Here is a 26,322-nt window from a genome sequence, read left to right on the forward strand (position 1 = left end):
TCAGTGAAGGTGTGGCCCAGATTAAAGGTGTGGGCCACCATGGCTTTAATCCCAGATGACCTTGAACTCAGAGATCTCCATGTCTTAATCTTCTGGAATTCATAGCCACCATGTCTCAAGATCTCCATGTCAAGATCCAAGTCAGAAAATTCCATCTCCCAGCCTCCAGGTTAGAATCACTGGGGAGCCTTCCAATACTGGTTTGTAGTTCATTCCAGATATAGTCAGGTTGACAACCAGGGATAGCCACACAATTATTAAGCAGAGGAGACTCTGTACAGCATTGGATGCATAGAGCTCATGTACTCAGTTCGCTTTCTGTTGATGACCCTTTATTAGCTTAGATTTACTTTAGAGAGCAATCACTGATCACTCTCTTCCCAATTCCACATAGCAAGTTATTATTATGAAGGATTATTTGAATTCAGGAATAGAGAATGGAATGTGTAAAAACAGCATAATATAATATGTCAAAGAATCAGGAAGGTGTCAAAGAGATCGGAAGTTCCAGAGAAAATTTCCGGATGCTTGAAGGCATGCACTTCAGAATTTTAGGAGCACAGGCAGAAAGTTAAGTACATGACAGGGTCACCAGGATTCTTCCTGGAGACTATTTTTGTTTCTGCTTGGTTAAAGTCCCAGGCAGGCAGTGTCTCTAACTTATTCTTAATGTGAATTAACCAAATTCCAAATTAGTTCATAATGGGCCCACAGTGTTTGTGGCTGCATTCACCATGGTAGCATCACTGTAACTCCACTGAAGCCTTAGTTCTCAGCATACGCATGTGTGTCACTGTGTGGCGTGCTGTCATGCCAGGAAATGCCAGCCAGCACTACCTGAAGTACCTCAGCTTGGGGTTGAAGCTCTTAGACATCATGAATCATGGTGATTTAGTTCTGTTGTTTTTGCTGCTGTTTGTTTGACTATACACATAAAGTTTTCTGCTCTCACAGAAGCATAATAGTTTAGTATTTTCATCCCACATCAGTGTCAAGACAGCGTGCCTTTGGAGTGTGTTCCATCAGAAAATTATCTGAATTTCATTTAAAGGGATGTTAAATGAATGTTAGGTTGAGATTGTGTGACAGAATTTTCCCTATCCAATCACACTAAAATATTAGGGTAGCAGGAGGCCTGTGATTGGGCAGGGAAAAGGGAGGCGGAGCTAAAAGTTTCAGAGACAGAGAACTGTCAGGGAGAGGGAAAAGGCTCAGATGGAGGAGGACAGTCAGGAAGAACCTCGTCCTGCGTGGCTTTAGAGAGCCACAGGTAGTTATGATAGCATAGGGTTAGAATAATTGGGACAAAGCTTTTATCATTCTCAATTGGTTCTGAAATTATTGTATTGGCAGCTTGGTTTATTATAAGCATCAAGAGTTTTGTTTCTACCAGGTTGATGGGTGGTGTGGTCAACCACGGGGTGAACAGTTGTTCTGTGGGGTTGGCGTGGTAGAGAAGAGAACTCCGGAGCTCTGGCCTGACTGGAGAATTGTTGGGCAGAGAGAGTGGCCCAGCCCTGCCAGAGAGACCCCCCGAGTTGAGATCACCCGGGTGGAGCCATGTGGCCCGCCAGTACACGGCAGTAGCGTGGGAACATGGTCGTTTCACTTTTTAATATTTCCCACAAGATTGGGACAAAAATTCTAAAGAATTTTTGAAGTGGCCATAAACATACTTCTTTTTAGTTTTACTACATTTTTCTTTGGCGTAAGGTGGTATCCTTGGCTTTGACAACTCTAAAATCAAAATATTGATCAACTCTGAAAAGCACCGAAGACGCTCTAATACTGGAATATCAAATATCCAGACAAGATTTAATTTTTTATTCAAAAAATTAACAGGCATGCCTGTCTCATTAGCATGAAAACTTGTTTTCATCTTTAATAAATGGTAAAAATAGTTACTATACCAATTTTTTTTAATTATTTCATTCACACAGTTTTTTGAGATGGGTTTCATGTAGCCAAGACTATGTGCTTGAACTTGCTATTTTACCATGTTTGATCTTGAACTTAAGATTTTACTGTTTCTGCCTCCCAATTGCTAGGAAGAAAAGATGCTGTCATGCCCAGTTTATGTCACATTGGGATTCAAACCCAGTACTTGGTATGTGGTAGGCAAGAACTCTACCAATTAAGCCATATCATCCTAAAGGACTTTATTAAAACCAACCTCTTAGTAATCTATCATCAGTAAATATCTGGTTTGTATATTAATTTTATATACCTACACACTATGGTTGCATAAAAGCTTCCCTGGATAAAAGGAACCAGAGTAGGAAACTTTGAGAAGCCTTGCCATCTGTCCTTTGAGAGGATTTACCCAGCACCTGACTCAGACGGTGGCAGACACCCACAGCCAAACAGTGGGTGGAGCTTGGGGAGTCTTACAGAAGAATAGGAGGAAGGATTGCAGGCTCTGAAGGGGATAGGAACTCTACAGGAAGACCAACAGAGCCCACTAACCTCAACCCTTGGGGCTCTCAGAGTCTGAACCACAAACCAAAGAACATACATGGACTGGACCTAGGCCTCCCACACACATGTAGCAGATGTGCAGCTTGGTCTTCATGTGGGTCCTGAACAATAGCAGCAGGTGCTATCCCAAAAGCTGTTGCCTGTATGTGGGATATGTTCTTCTAGCTGGACTGCCTTGTGTGGTCTCAGAGGGAGAGGATGCACCTAGCCCTGCAGAGACTTGATGTCTCTGGTGGGGGTATTCTCAGAGGGGCTTCCAATCTCACAGAGAAGGGGAGGGAGATGGAAGAAGGGATTTAGGGAGGACCAGGAGGGGTACAGCAATTTGGATGTAACATGAGTAAATAAAATAAAATAAAAAGTCTTTACAGTGTAAGCTTCCAGTAGCTCTCATATGTGGATACAGACATCTTTCTTTTGCAGGAGAGGTAGAGGCTCAGAAAGACCCATTGAGGCAGGGATAAACACACAGAACACCAATTCAATACCTATAGTTTTCTACTACATTATGTTGGCTGCAGTCTAAAATTTGTTTTGGTGTGTGTGTGTGTGTGTGTGTGTGTGTGTGTGTGTGTGTGTTTGAATGTATCTGCCTGTCTGTCCATCTATCTGTCTGTATATATGCTTTAGTGTACGGGTATCTAAGGAAGCTAGAAGATATTTTTGGATATGTGGAACCACTTGACTTGGGTGCTGGGAAGTGAACTCAGGTCCTCTGGGAGTGCAGCCAGTGTTCCTAATTGCTGAACATCTTCTGGCTTTAAATCTTAATACTTAAATTCATTTTAAGGAACTTAGAGAGGAAGGTGATGGTTCACTATATTCACAGATACTAATGATTTTTTTCCTGTCATATTTTGATTTTTTTCAAGCATGGTCTTGTGTTGAATCCTGCTGACCTTGTCAAGAACTCCTCCCTTCAGTTCAGTAGTTTGGGGGATGAGCCCGATGTGGCCAATGTTCATCCCTGAGTCACAGATGACCTGATTTCCCACCTGTTTTTCCAAGTTGTCCTTCGATGCAAAGTTGCAGGCTAAAGAATCTTTCCTTTTGGCACTTTAAAGTGCGTTATTCTACTGTGTTTTTTCAAAAAAAAAGTCTCCTATTTCTAGATTATATTTTTTAATCCTTTGTTCTTCCGGATAAAGAGTCACTTCTCCCTGTCTATGACACAGCACACTTTTCTCACACTGGATGTGTTCAAGATTGCTGTAGGTTTTTGTTGTGGTTGTGGTGGTTGTTGTTAGCTGTCTAAGATCATTTCTTTGACCTTATAAAATTTGGAGTTTCTTGTGTGTCTTTCCCCTCTGCTTCTGGGCTGTTGATTAGCTTTGCTTTATGAATAACTTTGTTTCTACATGAAAATCTCTTGTCTCTGCTGTAATGGTTTCTATGGATACAAACCCGAGAGGCTTTGATTCTATCACAGGGGTGTCTAGAACTCCATTTGTTTGTCTCAGGGTCTGCCCCTGGTTGTCTCACTCATATCAAACAGTTTAATCCGCTTCATTGAAAAAGCCTTCCATCCCGCCTTGCTGATTGATCTCCTCTGTGATGCTGACCCTCTGTCAGGATTTTATATTTTCAGGAATTGTTACTGCGAATCCAGAAATTCAGCCTAGTTTGTTTGTTTGTCTTAGGTCCTATCCATTTCAAGAGCAGTTACCGCAGTTCACAGAACTCCTGATACTAGCTTGGGATCTGTTCCAGAACTTAGATCTGAGTTAGTGCCTTCCTGTTTGCTGACTCCTTGACTGTTTCCTAAAGCACTGGTCAGAGTTTCATGGTCCTGTTATATCAAAGAGCTTTAAGATGTAGCCTAGAGAGGTTTGGATATTACATTTTCTGATTTTTGTTTTAAAACTATCCAGAAAACATTAACCTATTGTTTCAACAGGAAATCAGTCTTTTCATCCTGTCCTTTATGATTATGGTAGCAGTTTTGATGTCAACCAAACTGTCAGAAGCATCCTGCCTGGGGCTGGCACTGGGGTGCAGGAGACTTCACAACTTAATTTTGTTCTCAAAGACCATTGTGCTCCCTTGGGCATCTATGGGTACAGAATGTGGGGGTGGGCTTGATGCTAGTGTAGGCTCCAGCATAGACCTGCAGGCTTTCCTTAATCCCCTCTCATTTCTAGATTGAGTTCTATTCCAGTTTAGGCCTCCAGTTCTATAGGATAGCTCTCTGTGCTTGTGCTATGTGGGAAAACAAGAAACAAAAGAAAATATTTAACAAGGATTTCTCCACTGTTGGGACAACAAAGATCCCCTTCCCAGGCTCCTCCATGCAAAGCATGGGTCATCTTCTGGATCTTGGGTACTGTGCTTTGCTGGGGTACTTAGAGACAGGTTTGGGGACCAAATTGTGTTTCTTGACTACTGAATGTTTTGTCAACCTGCCTACAGCTACAAGATCTGTATTGCATCAGGCCTGGGAGCTATGGCCAAGTGTCAGCATTGAAAAGTAAGATGAAAGCTAACCTTGCCACCCCTGCTATCAAGGCTTGGCCACCTACAACCTATAGCAGCAGCCTTTCTTTCCACTAAACTGTGATGGCTGTCTTCTCAGCTTTCTATAACCCTGCCCTTCTTTTTTTTAAGATTACAGGTGATTGACTTATTTATTCCTTGAAGGCAGGATTGAGAAAAAAATACATTTTATTTCCCAATAAAGATTCTATATGTTCCATAAGAAAATGATAATTTGACTAATAGTCCTCACTGAGCACACTGGCTTACACAAACGAGAACTCATTTTAGCGTTTTTGCCTTAGGGAAATGATGAATTTGTTTAATAGATTGGTAATTATCCAGCTCAAAAGTGATCATTAGCATGCCTTTTTTGTTTGATTACTATAAATCACCAGACCCACAATCCATTAATCACCAGCTGCGTGGAGCACCTCTGCCCTGTCTGTCCTTGAGTAAGAGACTTTCAAACAACACCATGCTGACACTTCCTTCCTGTAATACAAATATTTAACAAAAGCCACATTCCATACACGTCTGATTTTGTTATTTTTTAATATTCTTTTTCTTATACAAACCTTTCTTAATGCTGTAGTTTTTATTATCTTAAGAATAGTTTCCCTGAGAGCCATGGTCTATATAGACATCAGCCCTTTGTCTAGGGCTATGAGGGGATCACTGTGGAACAGATATCATCTTAGTGAGATGAGTCCATTGTCTATAAACTACAAGGTTGCCTTTGTGTGGCCCTTGGATAGCTGATGCAAATTGCTGATCTAAGGGCACACCAGGCAGATCCTTAAGCATTCCTCTTTCCAAAGAGGAAAATGTGGCCAGAGAAATGAATTCCCCATGGCACATTTGGATTGTACATGTTGCAAATGCTGAGCAGGAAGCATTACTGAAGTGTGTCAAGATGGGCGTGGCTGAGCCTGGTGGCCTGCTAAGGATTCCTGTTCAAGATCATCCCTGGTCCACGGTGTGAGATTCTGCCCAATGCCGTCCCTGGATGAAATAAATGGTAAGGAACAAACTCTCTGTGTGACATCCTACTACAACCAGAGCTAATGTGTTTCTTTCTTTGTTCTTGGGTTTCTAGTTTACCGTGGCTTCTGGGCAGTCCTGCTGCTCCTGGGGGTAGTGGCCGCCTTGACTGCAAGCTTTCTGATCATCTGTGCAGCCCCCTTTTCCAGTCACTTCCTTTATAAAGCTGGAGGAGGCTCATACATTGCCTCAGGTAGGTATAGCATCCAAAGCATGATTTCTAGCCATGTTCCCTATAGTTTTGTTTTAGACATACATCTAGAGTTTGGACTCTTATTAATAGTAATACCATGATGCTAAGATACTGAAATTCTTGTGTGCTCATTATATGCCTGGTACTTTCTTTAAACTTCACATTTTATGTGAGCTGGCAGCCTTTGTCTAGTGAACGTCAAGATTGTGTAGACAAAAGTTGACATGTAGACCAATGTAAACACTGAGGCTAGAGATTCACCCGGATGTCTGTAAGGGATAATTGTCTGTAATTTTTCATCTGTGATGTGTCTTCTATACCATATCATAATATATAAGAGGGAGGCTGATATTGACAGTGACAACATTTCTACAGTGGTAGATGGTGTCTCGGTTAGGATTCCTGTTGCGGTGATGAAACACTGTGACCAAAGTCACCTTGGGAAGGAAATAAGATGATTTCATTTACACTTTCAAGGCAAAGTCCATCACCGAAGGAAGTCGGGGCAGGAACTGAAGTAGATACCATGGCAGGATGCTGCTTACTGACTTGCTCCCTGTAGCTTGCTCAGCCTGCTTTTCTGTATAACCTGGGACTGCTGGTCCATGAGTTACTATCACTCAGAATGGGCCAAATCTTCCAGTATCAAATACTAATTAAAAAGATGCCCCACAGACAGACTTGTCTGTAGGCCAATCCTATAGAGGCATCTTTTCAATTGTGAGTTCTTCTTGTCGAGTAACTCTAGCTGTGTCAAGCAGACAAAGAACAAAAACACAAAAACAACAACAACAACAGCAAAAACCAACAGGACATAGGGACTTGAGCATGCATGACCAAACTTGCCATGGTAGTGCTGTATTCTGCCCTCATGAGAACGTAGTGTTTCTATGTGAAGCCATAATGAAGGCTATGGGGAAAGAACTGATGGGTAGCTCTGTTGTCTTTAGAATCATTGTGTGGCCGTCCACGATGCTGTCCTTCAACAAAATTAATGATCAGTCATCAGTACTCTGTTTATATAACCCTGTGCTTAGCTTGTCATAGCAGAGACAACGGTCACAAATGGCTCCTTGGTTGACACAGCATCATCTTGGGGGGCAGTCTGTTTAACTGCTTCTGTCCCCTTACCCTATCTTCTGTCCCCTTACCCTGTCTTCTGTCCCCTTTACCCTGTCTTTAGAAACAAAACATCAAAGTTCATTGTGTTGTTTGGGGCAGGAAAAGTCATGTGTTCAGAGTTGATCAAAGTTAGCATTCCACTACAAATTTCTACCATGAAATGCAGACTTTAAGCAACAGTGATGTCAACAACTTGTCTTGAAATTGAACACTATCAACAGAAGAACTTTAAAATATCTGTCTATTACCCACGATGTAACGATTTTATCCTTTCAAAATTATATGATACATTACGGAGGGCCCTGGGGAACACGGCTGCTTTTCTTGCCCCAGATTCATCATCCAGGAATGATTTCCTCGTGCCATGTGGAATGCAGAGTTGCGCTGAATTGAACGTCAAATACTTCAGTTAGTTAGGTTTCATAAATTTCAAAATGAGGACATTTTAGCCTACCGGCTGAGAGTTCCAAACTCCCATCCCTCCTGGGGCTTGTCAGACCTTCACTTTCTTGACTCTGCCAGGCACTTAGAAACAGGTGCAGTTCAGTCTCAGGGTAGTGTGGCCAATTTACCAACGCCACAAACAGGACTGAGTAGTTGTTGGCCAGATGAGTCTTAGGGAAGGGCACAACTGACTTCCACACGGCCATTCTGGGTGTGTACACACACACATACAGAGGCTCTTTGTCATCCTCAGAGGCCTGTGCAGGGCATTCCATGCTTGGCAGAGGGACACTGAAGTTGCAGCTGTTGGGTGGGAGCAAAAGGTTGGTCGCTGATATCTCCATGCTGTGCCAACTCAGGGCAGAGCCCGGAGAGCAGTGTGGCCTCACCCTGTACTTGACACTCCCCCCACCCCACCCCCACACACACCGGGCAAAAAAAGACTGTTTTGGAAGACTATAGAGTCTGTGGCTTCTTTTTTATCAGAAGCTCATAGGTTCAGCAAACTTTACCTGTGTTTTCTTCCTAAGAAACCATTATTTGTGCATGCGATGGGAACACCCACAGCAACCACATGCTGGAGATGCCCTATGTCCAGGAAGAAGTGGTCATCACAGAAAGCCGATGTCAGTGGGCTTAGCAGAAGAGGCCCCTTTCCCTCTGGCTGAGACTGAACACGAGGTTCACAGGAGGGTACTGGGCAAATCTTGTCCAGCCATCCTCTTCCATATAAGGAACAGGAGAAAGTATGTGGAGAAGCCTCAGTCAGAGCAGAAGGTGACAGGAGACCAAAGTAGGAAGGGATTAGGAAGGAACCTGCTGACAGGCAAGGCTCACAGGTCTCCAGCTGTACTGGCTGCCCAAGTGCCTGTACTATGAAGGTCTGCAGACACTGCCTGTCAAACACTCTGTGTGGAGACAGGCTGGGAATAGATACATGTAAAGCTATGGTGGCTTTGCTAAAGTCACTTTCAGACATGACTTTCCTACTGAGTAGGCTTCCGGAGTAATCCAGAAGCTGAACTCCCTAACAGGAAATGACGTATTTCCCAAAGCCCAGGGCTCTGTGTTCACTCTGAGCTCTATGGGGCTGGTTGGGGAAAGGCTGCTTGATAGAACTGTGTTCTGACGTGTGCCTGCCTCATGGCCTTGCAAAAAGCCCCCCAGCTGATCATCTGCAGAGCTGCAGTTTGGATGTCCTCAGAGCAGCCCTGTTAGGGGAATATGAAGACCTCACCACCCTCTTGTTCCTTCAAGTGATGCCTTCATGGTACCCTCGGGTGCTTTATGTGCTTTATGTACCGTGCCTACATAGGTGTTCTAAGTGCTACATGGAAAAGCTTTCCGAAATTGCACTTCCTGCTATCCTGGGTCTGATATTTCAGACAAATGCTGCATAGTAGCTAAAGGAAGTCAGCCTCACCCAATCCTACACAGGCTTTCCTTTCAGTCAAGATTTTTATATATTTTTTAAGTAATTAATGTACTTACTTTATATCCCAATGACAGCTTCCCCTCCCTCCTCTCCTCCTGCTCTCTCCCTCCCCAACCCTCCTTCCCTTTCTCCTCAGAAAAGAATAGGCCTCCTGTGGATATTAATCCTCTTTGGCATATCAAGTTGCAGCAGAACTAGGAGCATCTTTTCCTGTTGGGGCTAGACAAGGCTGCCCAGTTTAGGGAAAGGGATTCAAAAGCAGGCAATAAAGTCAGAGACAGCCCTTGCTCCTGCTGTAAGAGGCCCCACATAAAAGCCAAGCTGCTCATGTGTTATACATGTGCAGAGGGCCTAGGTCCATCCCACACATGCTCCCTGGTTGGTGGTTCAGTCTCTGTGAGCTTCTATGGGACCAGGTTAGTTGATTCTGTGGGATTTCTTGTGGCGTCCTTGACCTTCCTGGCTCCTACAATCTGCCCTTCTCCTTTTCCAAAAGCTTCACCAAGCTCTGCCTAATGTTTGGCTGTGGGTCTCTGCATCTGTTTCCATCTGTTGCTGGGAGAAGCCTCTCTGATGACAGTTATGTGAGGCTCCTGTCTCCACACATCTTGTAGGCAGGACAAATTGTGGGTCAAAGGTTTTGTGGCTGAGTTGGTGTCCCCATCCTTCCACTGGAATTCTTGCCTGGTTATAAGAGCTAGCCATTTCTGGTTCCATACTTCTCATTGCTAGGAGTCTTAGTCATAGACTCTTGCGAGTTTCTATTGCCCTAGCTTTCTAGCTTATCCCAGAGATGACCCCCCCCAACCTGATTCCAGTTCTCTCTCCCTCTGTCCTCCCCATGCCTGATCTCCCCTGCACCTCTCCCCACTCCTTCTCCCATCCAGTTTCCTCCCTTCCTCTACCCAAGATGTCTATTTTATTTCCTCTTAGTGAGATTCAAGCATCCTCCCTTGGGCCCTCCTTGTTGCTTAGCTTCTTTCGGTCTATGGATTGTAGCATGACTATCCTGTTTTCTATGGCTAATATCCACTTATCAGTACATACCATGTTTGTCTTTCTGGGTCTGAGTTACCCCACTCATAATGATCCTTTCTTGTTCCATCCATTTGCTTGCCAATTTCATGGTGTCCTGGTGTTAATAGCTGAGTAGTACTCCATTGTGTAAATGAATGCCATTTTCTTTATCCATTCTTCATTTGATGGCCATCTGGGTTGTTTTTAGTTTCTGGCTATTATGAGTAAAGCTGCTATGAACATAGTTGAGCAAGTGTCTGTATGGTATGACGGAGCATCTTTTGGGTATCTGCCCAGGAGTAGGATAGTTGGGTCTTGAGTAGAATTATTTCCACTTTTCTGAAAAACTGCCAAATTGATTTCCATAGCATCTGTACAAGTTTGCACTGCCACCAGCAATGAAGGAGTGGTTCCTCTTGCTCTACATCCTCACCAGCATGAGCTGTTGCTTGAGTTTTTGATCCTAGCCATTCTGATGGGTATCAGGTAGACTGTCAGAGTTCTTTAGATTTCAATTTCCCTGATGAGTAAGGATGTTGAACGTTTCTTTAGGTGCTTCTCAACCATTGGCGATTTCTCTGTTGAGAATTCTCTGCTTATATCTGTATCCCATTTTTAAATTGGGTTATTTGGTTTGCTGATGTCTAATTTCTTGAGTTCTTTATATGTTTTGGATATCAGCACTCTGTTGGATGTAGGGTTGGTAAAGATCTTTTCCCAGTCTGTAGGCTGTGGTTTTGTTCTTTGGACAATGCCAACTGCAAAGATTTTTATTTTAAAAATATTTAAAAGTTACAGCCTTCCCCCAGGTGAGAGAGAGAGAGAGAGAGAGAGAGAGAGAGAGAGAGAGAGAGAGAGAGAGAGAGAGAGAGAGAGAGTATGTGTGTTTAATATGGGTAACTTGCTTTTTGAGGCCCTTTTTGATGGGGTGCCATAGGACATAAGTGATGGCACTCTGGGAGCAGGGAGCTGAAGCCCCACAGAAGGATTTCCTAGAGGATTCTTTCAAGTTGTTCTCGAATCAGAGTCATCCGAGAATCAGGAACAGGTGTGGAGATGAGATCCTGTGCGTGTACCAGACACCTGCACTCCCACCTACCACAGAACACAGAATGTGTGTCCTTGTTGGGGACAGTCTGGGTCATGGCTTGGTTTCTGTCCAGGCATACCTAACACTCAAGAGCCTAGCGCAGTATTAACTTGGGGAATCTTTTATGGAAAACCTTGAACTTCAGGTTGGAAGGATGTTTCTTATAGCTTCAGCATCCCTCTGGAAACTGTCACTGTTCTGAGAACTATAGCTATGGCTTTACCATTTATTGCAGTATTATTATGTTGTATAACTAGGCATTTACAGCAGATGTGTGAAACATCAAGGGTTTTTGCTGGTCTTTATGCATTGTGGCCAGTCTAGAGCTGGGCTTGCTTCCATATGCCTTATCCTTTCCACAGGTTGTGTATCCCTTATATCCACTTACGCTGGATGGGAAGGGATCTCATGTTTCTGCAAATACTCTTTATCATCCCAGATTTCCCCCTGAACAGTCACGTTGCTGAGAAACAATGAGTAGTAAGTCACCGAGGAATACCAAATTTGTTTATTTGCTAACTTTTATAGCTTCTTACACTTTCCCATCTTGTTAAGTTCTGCTTGGTCGGAGCATATTTTAGTATGGATTCATTGGTACAGCAATGTTGATCTCCTCTAAGAAGCTGCTCTACAAGTAATTTTTACTTCTTGTAATAAGAGGTCTGTACTGGAAAGTCAAAGCAGGTGGTTAAGTCCAACTCTGGATTAGTTTGTGTTTTTCCAAAGTCCATGGTGATGAGACTGTGGGGGGACTGGTGCCATCTGGTGGACACAAGTGGTAAAACATGGGAGGCAAACTGTCAAGCTTTCAAGGCAGTGTGGTTCTCAACCTGGGGGTTGAACAACCCTTCCCCAGGGGTTGCCTAAGACAGTTAGAAAACACAGATATTTACATTACAGATCATAACAGTAGCAAAATTACCATTATGAGGTAGCAAGGAAAATGATTTTATGGTTGGGGGGGGGGTCACCACAACATGAGGAACTGTATTAGGAAGCATTAGGAAGACTGAGAACCACTGCCCTAAGGTCTCAGAGCCTGAAGGAGCCAGGAGGAACTGATTGTTTTTCTTCCAGACAACAGCAGGGTCACATGAAATTCTCTGGTGCTGTAGAACACTGCAGATATCATTCCCTAGCTGCTAGAATTAACTCATGTCAGCTCCTGATGATGGTAATGGTGATGATGATGGTGGTGGTGGTGGTGATGGTGATGATGGTGATAATGGTGATGATGATGTTAGCTGATGCTTCTGAGGGAGAACATGTTCCCAGCACAGTGCTGACTGCTGTGCTTCGTCATCTCATTCCCCATGACCTCTTTCTTATATGAGATCTCATAAGGAAGTGATCACCACTTACCAATGAAGTAACAGATGAAGAAGCAAGGACCATGCGTAGAATTACTTCAAAGTGGAAATCTTTCCAGCCAGGAACGTGAGATGAAAGTTAGAGTTGTCAAAATCCAGACTAGTGCCTTTTAAACACATCCTGAAACTCAGTGGTTGTGAGTAAAATCACCCTTCGAGTAAGTCACCCTTGCAAATTGAATGCTTGTGGAGAATTCTCTGTTAATTCCTATTTTTCAATGCAGTTCATTGTATTCAGCACAGGAATGTTCAATGATGAAAATTATCATTTGTGTTTGGGAAGCCCTGTATGTAGTATATAGATAGGGTCGACTGACAAGATAAAAATCATGACTCCAGAGAATGAAAGGAGGAGGGTGCAGTGTGCCCGGTGAATATCAGTTAGGGAGATTGCTAAACGGATTATAAGTGCAAGAGCAGTTAAGACTAACTCAAAACCTGCAGAAACACCAGAGGTGAAGTGTCAGAAAAATGAATGCAGAAGAGTCAAGATCAAGAGTGTTGGACACAATGTATCAGTTGTTTTAAACTTCCAAAATAGGATACATTAAACAGAGCATCATTTGATTCTAATAGAAAGCAATAACCTATTAGTGTAAAAAAGAAACAACAAATTATTATAAAACACAATTTAACATATTTTAAAGGACACTTAGCTTGTTTGCCCAGAAAAGCAGTCTTAGTTTTAATGAATGCAATTTTTATGAAATTACTTGGAAAATGCATTAGAATATAATGAGAAGTATTATCATCTAGCCAATGTGCAATTGGCAGACTTCCCCTTTCTCTTTTTATAACATATAAAGGATTGAACTTGGCAGTAGAACTAGCTGCGGGAGGGGTCAGCTTGTATGAGTCCCGTTGGTAGGGCACACACATCTTGTGGAAGTGCACAGAGGCCTCAAACACTGACGTGTTTTAGGTAGTCAAGATGTTGTTAAACCACATGACAACAGGCTTGTAAATGTGGTGGTATCCTAAGATGATTGTATGTAGTATGTTAATTTAAAATTTAACCTGCTACAGTAAGGGACTTTGAGATTTCATCTGAATCATTGCCTGTTCTCAGGCAGCCATCCCTGTGTCACCTAGTTCTTACTTTCACCTGTAAATATTAATATTTTCAACGAAATGCTAGAAATGGTCCTTAAATATTGGAGGAACATATCTCCTTCCAAAGGATTCACAGCCAAATAGACACAAGCATGAGTAATGTCTTGGTTTCTAGGTCAGAGGCTAGTTCACAGGTGTTTTATAATTACACCTCCATGTATTTCATACTGATTCATATGTTACTTTATGTTCTCCGAGTGAGAAAAGTTGAATTATTTTCAAATGAAGGACCCCAAAACAACCGATCACAAAATGACCCCCCCCCCAAGCTAATTGTTCAATAGCTCTGATTAAAGGTCAGGGTTAGTGTAGAATTTAGGTTGTATTCTGTTGCTTTTTAAGAACTGTGTCTTCAGTTGGGCTAAGCAGGGCAGCTAAGGTGTTGGGGTTGGTAATTCAGCTCCTGCCAAGTATCAACTCAAACCTGGGTCATTTTGTTAAAAGAGTTTATTAATATCCTCACTCATACAACTGTTTGGCCTAAGCAAATGCTATTTCAAAACTCCATGCATACGGTAAGGTAGCACAAGATAATTGGATTGTAGATGAGTTCATAACAATCCACACCTAGAATTCCTCACATGTTCACATGCAGGTGAATGGATAAACAAGCTGGAAAAAAAGCTGCTATTTACGTCTAATATAAACTATGGGGGGTGGGGCTGGGGGTGGCAGGAGTTGTATTTGCCTGGGGAGGGATTCCAGGGGAACCCATGGGCTATAGTGCCTTCAATTGCAAGGTCTTCTAAAGTCTAATTCACACTGAGACAGACTTGGTAGAGGGGAGCTGGGATACTGAAAAGGCTTGGCAGATTTCCACAAGTGATAAATATATTGTAGCTTCCTGATATTTATGTTTCTTTTTTTTTTTCAAAACTCATCTATTCACACTTTAAAAGACTGAGCAAAAGAAAGCACACCAAATTAGAAAACACACCAAAATACCAGAGCCTAACATGAGGTGTGAGCTAAGTTACTAAATGTTTGTATGAAGACAGTTTGCATAATGTCTGCAAAAACCCTGTTGCAAAAAAAAAAAAAAAATAGGCATTCAGTGTCCCCTTACAGACCCAAGAAAGGCACTTGTGACACAGTCTCATGGTGAATTCATCTCATGATGTGGCACGGTTTCCACTACAAAATGACAGTGGGGTGAGTCACGTTTCATCTTTCTTCTGGGTGACTCACTTTCCTTTCTCCGTCTGGGTGTACTGGTCTCCACTGCTGTCCTCCCTAACCGCCTCGTGAGCCCAGGTTGTTGTTTCTTTATGTTCATAGTGGAACTTTCTGCCAGCCTTTCAGACAGCTCTGCTTTGTGAGTCACTGTATCTCTCTGGAGATTCTGGGAATGTTTTCCAGACTTAAGCGATCCTGTTTGGTGTTGATGGACATCTAGCTACTGTAGATCTCCTTTCCCCTCCTTTTTTTTCTCTCTCTCCCTCCCTCTTTTCCTTTCTCACTTTTCAATTCTCTCTCCCTTCCCTCTCCTTCCCATTCTCTCTTCTTCCCCTTCTCCCTCCTCTTCCTTATTTGGGAGTTGTAGGTATTGCTGTATATCTTTGACTGGTCTGGTGACTCACTATATAACCAAATTTGAATTTGCAACCAAACCTCCTGTCTCAACCTCCTATGCCGGTGACAGACAGTGACCATCCTACATTCTTAAATCTCATTTCCATCTTCTGAAAGGAGCCATAAGCTAACCTGGGCAAATCATCCCAGGCTTTGCTATGCTAACCTCCTGGTTTTAGAGAGAGGTCCCTGCTGGATTTTGCCTGTCTCTAGAGCCTGTGAATCTCCAAGCAGAGACAAAACCATTTGCCATGGTTCTAATTATTTTTACCTTAATTTCCTTGGAAAGGCACTTTTAAAATTATGACATTGCATAGTCGTTCCTAAGTCCATTTAAAATTGAAGCTGTCAATGAACTTGTCTGTCAGTAACCAAAAAACTACCTTGGATTGGTAGTTCTTAGGAAGTGAGCCATCACCATCTTTCATTTAAATAACGAAGCCACAGGAAATGCAGTTTTACATGAACAGTTGAATATCAAGTTTATCATTTCAAGTTGCTCCCAAAAAAGTCTTTTGTAAAGAGTCATGTATACTGTATCAGTTACCTTTGGGCTACTACAGTAAAATATCATGAAAGATTCAATTAATGAAAGAAAAGGTTATTTTTGCTTACATGTCTAGAGAGATTTAAGCCTATCGTGTTATAGGGGCATAGTAGCAGGTGTGGTACTAGGAACTGAGAGAGCACATCTTCAAATGCACATGGAATGGAGAAGGAAGAGAGAGGGAGGAGAGGGAGGAGAGGAAGAGGATAGGGAGAGGGAGGGGCAGGGGCAGGGGGAGGGGAGGGGAGGGGGGAGAGGGGGAGAGGGGGAGAGGGGGAGAGGGAGAGAGGGAGAGAGGGAGAGAGGGAGAGAGGGAGAGAGGGAGAGAGGGAGAGAGGGAGAGAGGGAGAGAGGGAGAGAGAGGGAGAGAGGGAGAGAGGGAGAGAGGGAGAGCAAAATGGAAGTAGGAGAGATGTTTTACTTTCTAATCCCATTCTTAGTGACACTCCTCCTCCAACAAAATCAGACTTTCTAAACCTCCCCTCAAATGCCACCAACAGGGACCAAGTATTCAAATGCCTGTTCCTATGAGGAACATTCTCTTTCAGTTCACCACACATACACATACTGTTAGATGCAAGCATAGATCTTTGACAATTTGCCTTCTTTAAAAGAAAAAAAGCCTTCATTTCTTTGCCTCAATTTCCTGCATACAAATGTGCACCTAAATCTTTTTTTCTAGTACTTTGAGAGGTTTTATAGTAAATCCTTCTTCTGCTGTTGTTTATGTGTATGTGTGACACAGGGCTGGCTTCCTTGTTATGTGGAGAATACCTTGGCCTTGAGGCCTTGGGGGAGTTCACAGGATACTTATTCTCTCTCTGATTGTCCCCAACATCGATGACTATGCTCAATGTCCATCTGTAACTGAATGTTACTCCTCTTGTTTCTAGGAAGTGGGGGAACAGGCTTTCAAACTGTGTTTAGGCATATAAAAAATAACTTTGTGAGATGATTCATTGAAAATGTATAGGTTAACTTCCACTTGTACGTGTTGTCTATGAGAGTCTCCATGTACCTTTCGGGTCACTAAATTCCTAATTCATTTTTCAGCATGACCATAAATACTAATGGTCTTTGAGACTATTCTTTGATTTTCTTTTCTTTAGTGAGCTATTTAATAATTTTTAAAATTAGACTCCAGAAAACAGGCATCATAAAATTTAATTGCAAATAAATTTGGGCTTTTGAAATATATTTAATATGAATGCAATTAATAACAACTTTATTTTAAAACAATGGTTGCCTAATCTCAGCACTGATTTCTGTTCTTCTAAAGTCAGTGTGGCAGGGGGGGTTTGAAAGGTAGCTCCTTTGTCACCCTTTGTCACCCTAGCCTATTAGTGCTCACATTCTGTAACAAAGTCCTAGACTGTAAAGAGAAAATAGAGAGTTCATGTAAACAGTGCTGTCACATGGACAGACTCCATCTGCCAACTCACTGTGTGATTGCTTATGAGGAGTCACAATGTCCTACCAAAGGGACAAGGGACAGGGACATTTTTCCTATGGATACATGTGCTGCCTTCCTTGCTCTCCACCATGTTCCTCCCAGCACATGTGTGACCACAGGTATGTGTCCCTCTCTTACCTCAACGTCATTTTTATTATTACTATTATTACTATTATTATTATTATTTGGTTTGGGACTGTCTTCAACTTTACACCAAAGATGCAAGTGCTTTCATCCATCTTCCTCCATTATCCTTTCTGTAACCATTCTATTAATTTCTTTTATAACAAAGGATTCGACCCTGGATTATAGATCATGTTTACTTGTGCCACACAAGTCTCCATCAAACCAGATTTACTTCTGCTTTGACTTTCAGGAATTTGGAATTTTTGAAGAGCACAGGCTTAAGGGTTCTTGAAATGGTGTTGGATTTGGGTATAATGCCTTTCAGGGCTGGATTAGGCTCTGCATTTTGCTGTAGCACCTGCTCCATTCAGTGCCATCACCTCCCAGCCTCATCACTGTGACATAGTTAATACTGGTGATGCTTACTGTGATTACTTTGAAAATCATGCCACTTGACAGGTTTCTTCAGGAAAAGTTATCCTTTAGTGTGTGGAAGGTCTGAGTCTGTGGAGGCACATTTGTTACATTGTTTCATCACATGCATTGCCACATTGTTTCATCATGCTCAGTGCCACACTGTTTCTCTGCTCTGGTTACATTGTTTGATCTCACTCATGTGAGATTGTGACATTGTTTCACTGTACTCATTGTTACATTGTTTCATTATCTAGGTTTCTCATTTCTATCACCTACTATCTGCTACTGTGAATTTGCTCTAACATGAGAGGGACCATCCTTGGTTTGTTTTCTTTTCAAATTTTTAGTAGTGAGATATGTAGCTCCATTTCAAACCGATGATTTGTTTGATTAGTCTAGCTACATGTAACAGCTACCTCATTCCCTTCTTGCTCACAGACTTGTACAGGTTCTCCTGATTAAATCTTACAGCAGTAGTCGTTGAAATAGTTCACCTCCACCTCCCACCCCTACTTATCATCTATAATTTAATTGGTAGTGAGGTACTGACTGTTTTGCCCCATGGGTAAGATAGAATCACAAACTGATTTCATATATATTAAATGGACTGTGTTCATTTGTGTCAATTAAAGAACAGATTAAAAATTAAATAAATGAGCATTTTTAGTGCTCTCATAATGCAATTCTTCTCCAAATAGCAGCATTGTTTAAGTACAAGTTATTTCTTATTAATAATCATCTTCATTATTGCCCGCTATGTGCTTTTTAACATTCCAAATCCAATCACGGCTTTTGAAAAGATGCATACAGGTGACTGATTCTTCACAGAGGCAATTTAAATTTTTAGTAAGAATATCTGAAAAGATGGTGCTTTTGTGATGGAAGGGAGATCAACACCATAGCAACAAATAACATGAAGAGCTGTCCAGTGTTTGCAGGAGCCAAAGGGTGTTGTGCAAGTGCCCAAACCTTTCTGCTAACAGATACTACTGTGCCTGCAGTTGCTGTAAAATGGAGTCTCTGTTAGACCCCTGGCATAGTCACTACATGACTCATGTTACAGCCACATTTTGGCCAACATCTCAAGTAAGGCCTTGTTGAAAGTTTGCTCTCCACGTTTGTTACATAGGTGTGAGGAGGCCTAGGTCTAAACCATGTATGTTCTTTGGTTGGTGGTTCAGACTCTAAGAGTCACATGGGACCAGGTGAGTTGACTCTGTTGGTCCTCTTGTGTGGTTTCTATCCCCTACAGGGCTGTAATCCTTCCTCCCATTCTTCCATAAGAGTCCCCAAGCTCCATCCACTGTTTGGCTGTGGGTGTCTGTATTTGTCTGCATCAGCTGCTGGGTGGAGCCTCTCAGAGGACAACACACTCCTTTCTGCAAGCACAGCAGAGTATCACTGATTGTTCTTCATGTGGGTTTCCAATAACTGGATTGGGAGCTACCCCAAAAGCTACTGCTTGTATATGAGATATGGTCTTCTTAGCTGGGCTGCCTTGTCTGGCTTCAATGGGAGAGGATGCACAGTGCCTGGGTGGTAGGATACCCGGGGCAAGGGGGTCTCACTTGCTCAGAGGAGAAGGAATGGGGTGGGGGAAAGGATTGTGGGAGGGGTTGACTGGGGGAGCAGTGAGCAGGATATAAAGTGAATAAGTAAGAAGTTTGCTCTCTAGCTACATCTCTGCTGTTTCTCAGATACAGTTGTTACTCAGTGGTGGTTGCTCCATCCTGTGGGTCAGCATATGCACTTACAATATCAATCACAGCTTGAAGAGCATACCTTCTTAGGGAGACATCTTGGTTAATACCACATTGATCTGTAGCTGGAATGGTCATTATGAGAAGGTGTAAGCTCAAATACAGGCACATCTCCGCAGAGTTACAAACCTTTCTTTTGTATTGAATCCTCAAGCTTCTTTCTGGTGGTGCCTCACCCCTTGGCGTAGTAAGACAACCAAGAATGTGCTGAGCAAGCTGGATGGAGAAAGCCATTCTCTTCCATTGACATGCTGTCACTTCTGCGTTAGCAATGGAAACACAGTTAGCTTTCAGATACATAGCAACCAAAATATGAACATTTTGTACTTGTTACCATTTGGAGATGAAGTCATCTCCAATGGATACATGTTAAAGGCTTGGACGCCAATCTGTGGCTCTATTGTGGTAGAACCTTTTGGAGACAGGGTTCAGTGGAAGAGAGGTAGGTCATTAAGGACATGCTCTTGAAGGGATGTTGGAACCCTGGCCTCTTAGTGCTTTATTGCTCTTCTTAAATAAACAGTGTCAGCAGCCCAATGCTTCCACTATGATGTTTTAATTTGTGATAGGCCCTAGAGCCACAGGGACAAGATGCCACCAGAACAAGTCTCTGAAACTGTGAGTCAAAATAAGCAATTTCTTATGACATCATGGCATCAGGAGCCAATGATGAGCTACTGTCTGGTAATTGCAGTAGCAGCCACATCTGATGAGTATGCCCCCAAACCTGCTCTCAAATGTCACTGGCTTCTGTCCTGTCAATGGCTGGGCTCAAGGTCTCATCAAGGTGATATGCTCTCCATCCTCAGTATGCTAACAGTGATGGATTATGTGGAGGTGTTGATACACTGTGTGATGGTGCCTCTTCCCTCTGCCTCTTTGTGTACACTCTCACTCTCTCCTTCCTCTCCCTGTCTCTATCCTCTCCCTCTCTTCTACCTCTCAACCTTCTTCCCCTCTTTTCTTCCTCTCCTCTTCTTCTTCCTCTCCCTCTCTGCTTCCTCTCCTTCTCTACTTCCTCCCCTTCTCTGCTTCCTCTCCCTTTCTCCTTCCTCTCCTCCCTTTCCGACTTTCTTTCTTCTTTTCACCCCATAATGTCTTCTTTTCCTGCCTGTTCCTTCTTTCTTCCCTCTTATCTCCCTCTCTTATTCTGTTCTCTTTATTTCTGCCATCTCCTTCCTTTTCCTTCCTGTCTTCTCTTCTTCCATCCTCCTCTTCCTCTGTCTTTTTTTTCTTCCCTCCATTTCATATTTTCTCTTTTTCCTCTTACCCCTCTCCTCTCTCCCTCCCTCCTTCTTTTTCTTTTCCTTTCCCCTCCCTTCTTCTTCTTCCCACTTCCTTTCATTTACATAAAGCCTGTGATCTCAAATTCAAGGGTTTATTTTTCTCAAGCTCTTCTGCCATATTCTTTCTTGGTTCTTTCAAGACAATGATTTTATCTGACATGTACCTTTAATGGATATAGATACATATTACTCAATATATTTAGTATTTAATGTATAGTATCATGAGTGGACAGGTGAGGGGTTGCTAGAGAGATGTCTCAGGGGTTCAGAGCACTGGCTGCTCTTTTTGATTCCCAGAACTGACCTGTCTGTAGCTCCAGTCCTAGGGGATTAAACCCTCTTCTGGCCTCCTCTGGCACTCAGTGTATACACATGGTACATAGTTTACATAGGCAGGCAGAACACCTATACACATAAAATAAAAATGGAAGTTAAAATATTCAACATTTGTTTGCCATTGCAGATTTTGAACATGCAAGTGGTCGTGTACAAAATATGTGGTGCTCATGTAGACATTGGTTTCATGGCTGTATTTGGCTGCAGCTATATAGAGTTAGGTGGTATTGCAAGAGTTTCAACAACCTGGGCTGAAAACTGCTAGTTGTGTCTGTACACACTTAATGCTGTGGGACTGATGGTACAAATTCCACTGATCCCCTGCATTTTTTGAAAGAAGTAATAATGGACTACACTGCTTTCTTCAAACCTTGCATCAGTTAAAGTGTACACATGTCAATATAAATATTCATAGACTCGGCACAGTACCTGGCAAACAGTTAGCAACCGATAAGTACATATCAACTATGGTTGTTGTCTCTCATGCTGATACAGCAGTCCACAGAATGCTTTAAAATATGAAAATCAACATCATGTCTACTTTGCCCAGTGGTTCGCAGCTTTCCTAATGCTGCAACCCCTCAATACAATACCCCCCCCCATGTTGTGGTGACCCCAACTCTAAAATTATTTCATCACTAATTCACAACTGTAATTTTGCTACCGTTATGAATTATGATGTAAATACCTGTTTTCTGATGATCTTAGGTGAGTCCTGTTGAAAGGTCATTTGAAGCCCCAAAGAGGTCACTACCCACAGGTTGAGAACTGTTGATTTAGCTGATAAAGAATAGCACAGACAGTGTCTGATTTAGCTCAGAATGGAGGTTACACTTAAACAAATGAATACTTTAGGGTAGTTTGGGAGAAGGGTGTGATACCTCCAGAAAAGCTAATGGTCTTCTCCTCTCCTCAGGTGTCCTGTTTTCCCTGGTGGTGATACTGTATGTCATCTGGGTCCAGGCAGTGGCTGACATGGAAAGCTACAGAGCCTTGAGGATGAGAGACTGCTGGGAATTCACCCCTTCCATCCTATATGGCTGGTCGTTTTTTCTGGCCCCCGCTGGCATATTCTTCTCTCTGCTCGCTGGGCTGCTCTTTCTAGTTGTTGGACGGCATATCCAGATACATCACTAACTTTTGCCTCCAGAGTTTTCAGGAGAGATTTCGAAGCACCACACTCCCCCTGTCTGTTTTGTGTTAGCAATGGTATTGGCATAAAATTAGTGGATGTACATTGGAGTTATTTCTTAATGAGTCATTTAATTGTGATTTCTCCTCACAAAGGAGATCTTTTGACTTCTCAAAAACCCAAAGCTGTCTGGGCTGGCAATGAACTAGTTCTCCAGGGAGCAGGTAGTGGATCTATCGTACAGTTTGAAGTAAACGCAGGGTGCTTATGTGATCGCCCACAGCAAACCAAGCCTGTGTTGATTGTCTCCTCAACATTCACTTCTGCTTCTTTTTAAAACAGGGAGAATAATTAATGGAAAACAAATGCCTGACAGCTGGCTTTGTTTCTTCTCCACCTACATGCCCACACATAGCCAGACACTCATCCCCCTGACTTCTGTGAGCCAATGATTCACTAATTTAAAAATAGATAGCAGTTGTTCTTGTTATTGGAGCTCTGAACTCCTGAGTTCAAAAGGGCCATGACAACAATACCAAATGTGGTTACTCTAATGTATTACCAACTGCATCATCTGAGATTTTTCTTGGTGATGTATGCTAACAGAAACCTAACACTGTTGGAACTCAGGAAATCCACACAGCAAAGTGCATATAATGCAGATTAGAACTGTGTGAAGTTAAAGGGGGGAACCCCTGAATTGTAATAAGGTTTAAAATTTGTAAAAGCCAACAGCCTCAGCTTAGCACATAATTCCATTTGATATTTTAAAATTCCCATTTAAAACTTAAATTGCTAAGATGTTCAGCACATTTAAATTTATTGAGAGAACGTGCTTTTAATATTGTCCGGCTCTAACGTTTCCAGATACTTCCATGTGAGGATTATAATAGCCTTGCTTTATGAAGACCATGGCAAATTAACTCCCACCCCACACGTTTTACAGGATCTAGTTCTTCTGGTCATTTGATTGCATATTATCCCTCAATTTCATCCTCTTTGGCTTACATGCCAGAACTCTGACAGACCCACCATCTCCCTAACCTCCTGCAAGAAAAGGTTTTGTGGGGAAATATAATTCTTTATCATTCACTAGCACAGGCATTTTGCATATCGAAAAGGATCATTTGCCAGGACTCTTGATTGAAATCAAGGCCAGATCCAAAAGGCTCCCCTCTACTGGTACTTGCATTCTGGAAGTTTCCATCAAGGAAGGGTTTGGTGTCTGTGAGGCACTGAGAAACACACAGCACTCAGGCTTTGTTGGGGACCCCACAATGCATTCTGCAGTTGTAGCAAGAAGGAAAGATAGCACTGAGGTAGGGGGATGACCACCTGGAAGGTGCTCTGGGAAGGCTGGGTTAGCTCTTCTTATAGGTATAGTGATGATGCTGCCTCAGCCCTCCCTACAGCATGCTTTATACACAGAGGGAGACTTGGAAAGGTAGCAGGAGCCTGAGCTACCTACTAAACCATGAGGGCGTTTTAATGACCAGGCTTGCCTGAAATAGTACCAGCTGTTTGTAACACTCCAGGGGGTTAGCTCAACTCACAATCACAAACCATTTCAAGGACATTGATATATCTTTGTGTTACTTTCACAATGTCATCTTCTGTTTCCTTTTGATATTGGCTCATTTGCTTTTTTGGCTTTCTTTGGCTTGATTCTGTTATGCATATAGCCTGTGATATTAAGCGGTGGCATGCCATTATGTTTTCCAGACAACGCTTAGATGTGTCTGGTTAGTTTGTGTCATCTGAACGTGCAATTCTTTTTTTGTAGATCTTTGGGATGGAACCCTTTTCAGGACTGTATGCCATTTAAATTTCTCATGCAAGCTGTTTCTAGTAAAAGTTTGAATATTTATAAATTTCAGATGGTTGCCCTTATTTTTCATTCTCTTATGTGGCTACTGTGTGTTTATCACAAGTCGATTGGCCAGATAGCTGACGGACATGGCAACTTATACAGAGCCACACGTTCAAAGTCTCTCTGGGTTGTCACGTGACACTCACACTGATGCTAAGTACAGTTCTCAACTGCTTATGAAGTGGATGGAGTGTGGGTGAGTTGTGTTTGCTGGGCTGATTGATATATAAACTGTTGCTTGGTAATGAATGCAGGAGCTTCATGTCTGAGGGGTGCTGCTTTCCAATTGTCCAAGCTGTGTTTATTTCTGTTTGGGGTACACAGGCTTATCTTGGAAGTAGTCAAGGGGAAGGTTAAATTTTCTTTGAGTATTGATTTTGTACTCTAACTTTTCCATTTAACAAACAGGATAGCTCTTCAGCAATGCAATTAAAAGGAGTGAGTAAGGAAGGTGGTGAGGGATGGCTTCCAGTTTTGAAAGCTGTGATATCTCTGTGCATTGGGCTTTCTCACTAGGCTTAGGTCAGAGAGTGGCAGATGACACACAAGTTAAAGCCAGCTGGAGAGACTACACAGAGCAACTTAATGATAGGGTTTGACTTAGGTTTGATGGAAGGGGTGTCTGAAATAACAGACTACGTGGTGTGCTCTCTGTGGCCATCTTTACCAGGAATCTGTGAAATGCTGTGTTGAATTTGAAGGTTAAATTCATCTGTGAGGGAATAGAGTAGAGCAAAAAGCACCATTTGGTAATTATTATTAAAATGTACATGTAAGGATGTGTGTGTGTGTGTGTGTGTATGTATGTATGTGTGTGTGTGTGAAAGAGAGAGAGAGACAGAGACAGAGAGGGAGACAGAGAGGGAGAAACAGAGAGAGGAAGAGAAACAGACAGAGTGTTGTAATTATAGGCATGCGCAGAAAGGTACACCGATAGGTGTAGTTAGTGCATGAGAGCCAGACAAGCTTTACAGGTTGTTTTCTGTGGAGAACAGTGACATCATCAGGTCTGGATGACACCTAAATAGTGTCACTCAGTGGATGATGATTTATTCAACTCAGCCATAATGTGATTTGTATTTTCATGACAGTTACCAAGCTAGTCTTATAAAGAAGCTTAGAATGTGAGAGGAACACAGATGACTGGTCCAGAACTGGGCCTGAGGCTGCAGGTGTGGGGGGGATCCTTGGGAAACACCCAGTAGTTTTGGGAAACACAGTAATGAGGAAAATCACAACAAGACTTCTTGCTTTGGGTGGGTCTCCAGGGACGGTGGGAGGCTCATAAGCAGAAATGAATAGAAAGATGAATTCTCATTGATTGTCTGGAGGAATTAAATGTGTGGAGACTTCTCAGCAATGGTCAGTCAAATGTAGGGGGAAAATTACAGAAAGAACTTGGGAAGACACTGTCTTATATATTCAAAATCAAGGAGGATAGAAGAAGATTTTATGTCTTTTGCATTATTTTTTAATTAATTAATTATAAACTCGAGATTTTACTCCCTTCCTGGCCCAACCTCTGACTGTTCCACACCCCATAACTCCTCCCTGCTCCCCTGTCTTCACGAGGATGTCCCCATTCCCCACCTCGCTCCACCAGATCTCTAAACTCCCTGGGGCCTCCAGTCTCTTGAGGGTTAGGTACATCTTCTCTGACTAAACCCAGACCTGGCAGTCCTCTGCCATATATGTGTTGAGGGGCCTCATATCAGCTAGTGTACCTGCCTGGTTGGTGGTCTAGTGCATGAGAGATCTCAGGGGTCCAAGTTTATTGAGACTGCTGGTCCTCCTACAGGGCCAACCTCCTCCTTAGCTTCTTCCAGCTTTCCCCTAATTCAACCACAGGGGTCAGCAGCTTCTGTCCATTGTTTGGGTGAAAATATCTGCATCTGACTCTTTCAGCTGCTTGTTGGTTCTTTTGAAGGGCAATCATGCTAGGTCCCTTTTTGTGAGTGCTTCATAGCCTCCATAATAGTGTCTGGTCTTGGGGCCTCCCCATGAGCTGGACCTCATTTTGGGCCTGTCTCTGCTTTCATATTATA

General features: G+C 42.6%; 1 protein-coding gene across 3 annotated transcripts in view; it reads left to right on the forward strand.

Moving 5' to 3' along the window:
* The window catches only part of Tmem182 (transmembrane protein 182), a 49,791-nt gene extending 25,543 nt beyond the window's left edge, over positions 1-24,248 (forward strand). For all 3 annotated transcript variants that reach the window (XM_021175170.3, XM_085836777.1, XM_085836776.1), the window contains exons 4-5: positions 6,050-6,187; positions 22,192-24,248. In XM_021175170.3, coding sequence (XP_021030829.1) covers positions 6,050-6,187; positions 22,192-22,412 — 359 coding nt within the window. In that variant the 3' untranslated portion in view covers positions 22,413-24,248. The remainder of the gene's footprint in view (positions 1-6,049; positions 6,188-22,191) is intronic.
* Positions 24,249-26,322: the final 2,074 nt, after the last annotated feature.

The sequence above is a fragment of the Mus caroli genome, unplaced genomic scaffold (assembly GCF_978045245.1).
Source record: "Mus caroli unplaced genomic scaffold, Mus_caroli_1 scaffold_1, whole genome shotgun sequence".
NCBI classification, from domain to species: Eukaryota; Metazoa; Chordata; class Mammalia; order Rodentia; family Muridae; genus Mus; species Mus caroli.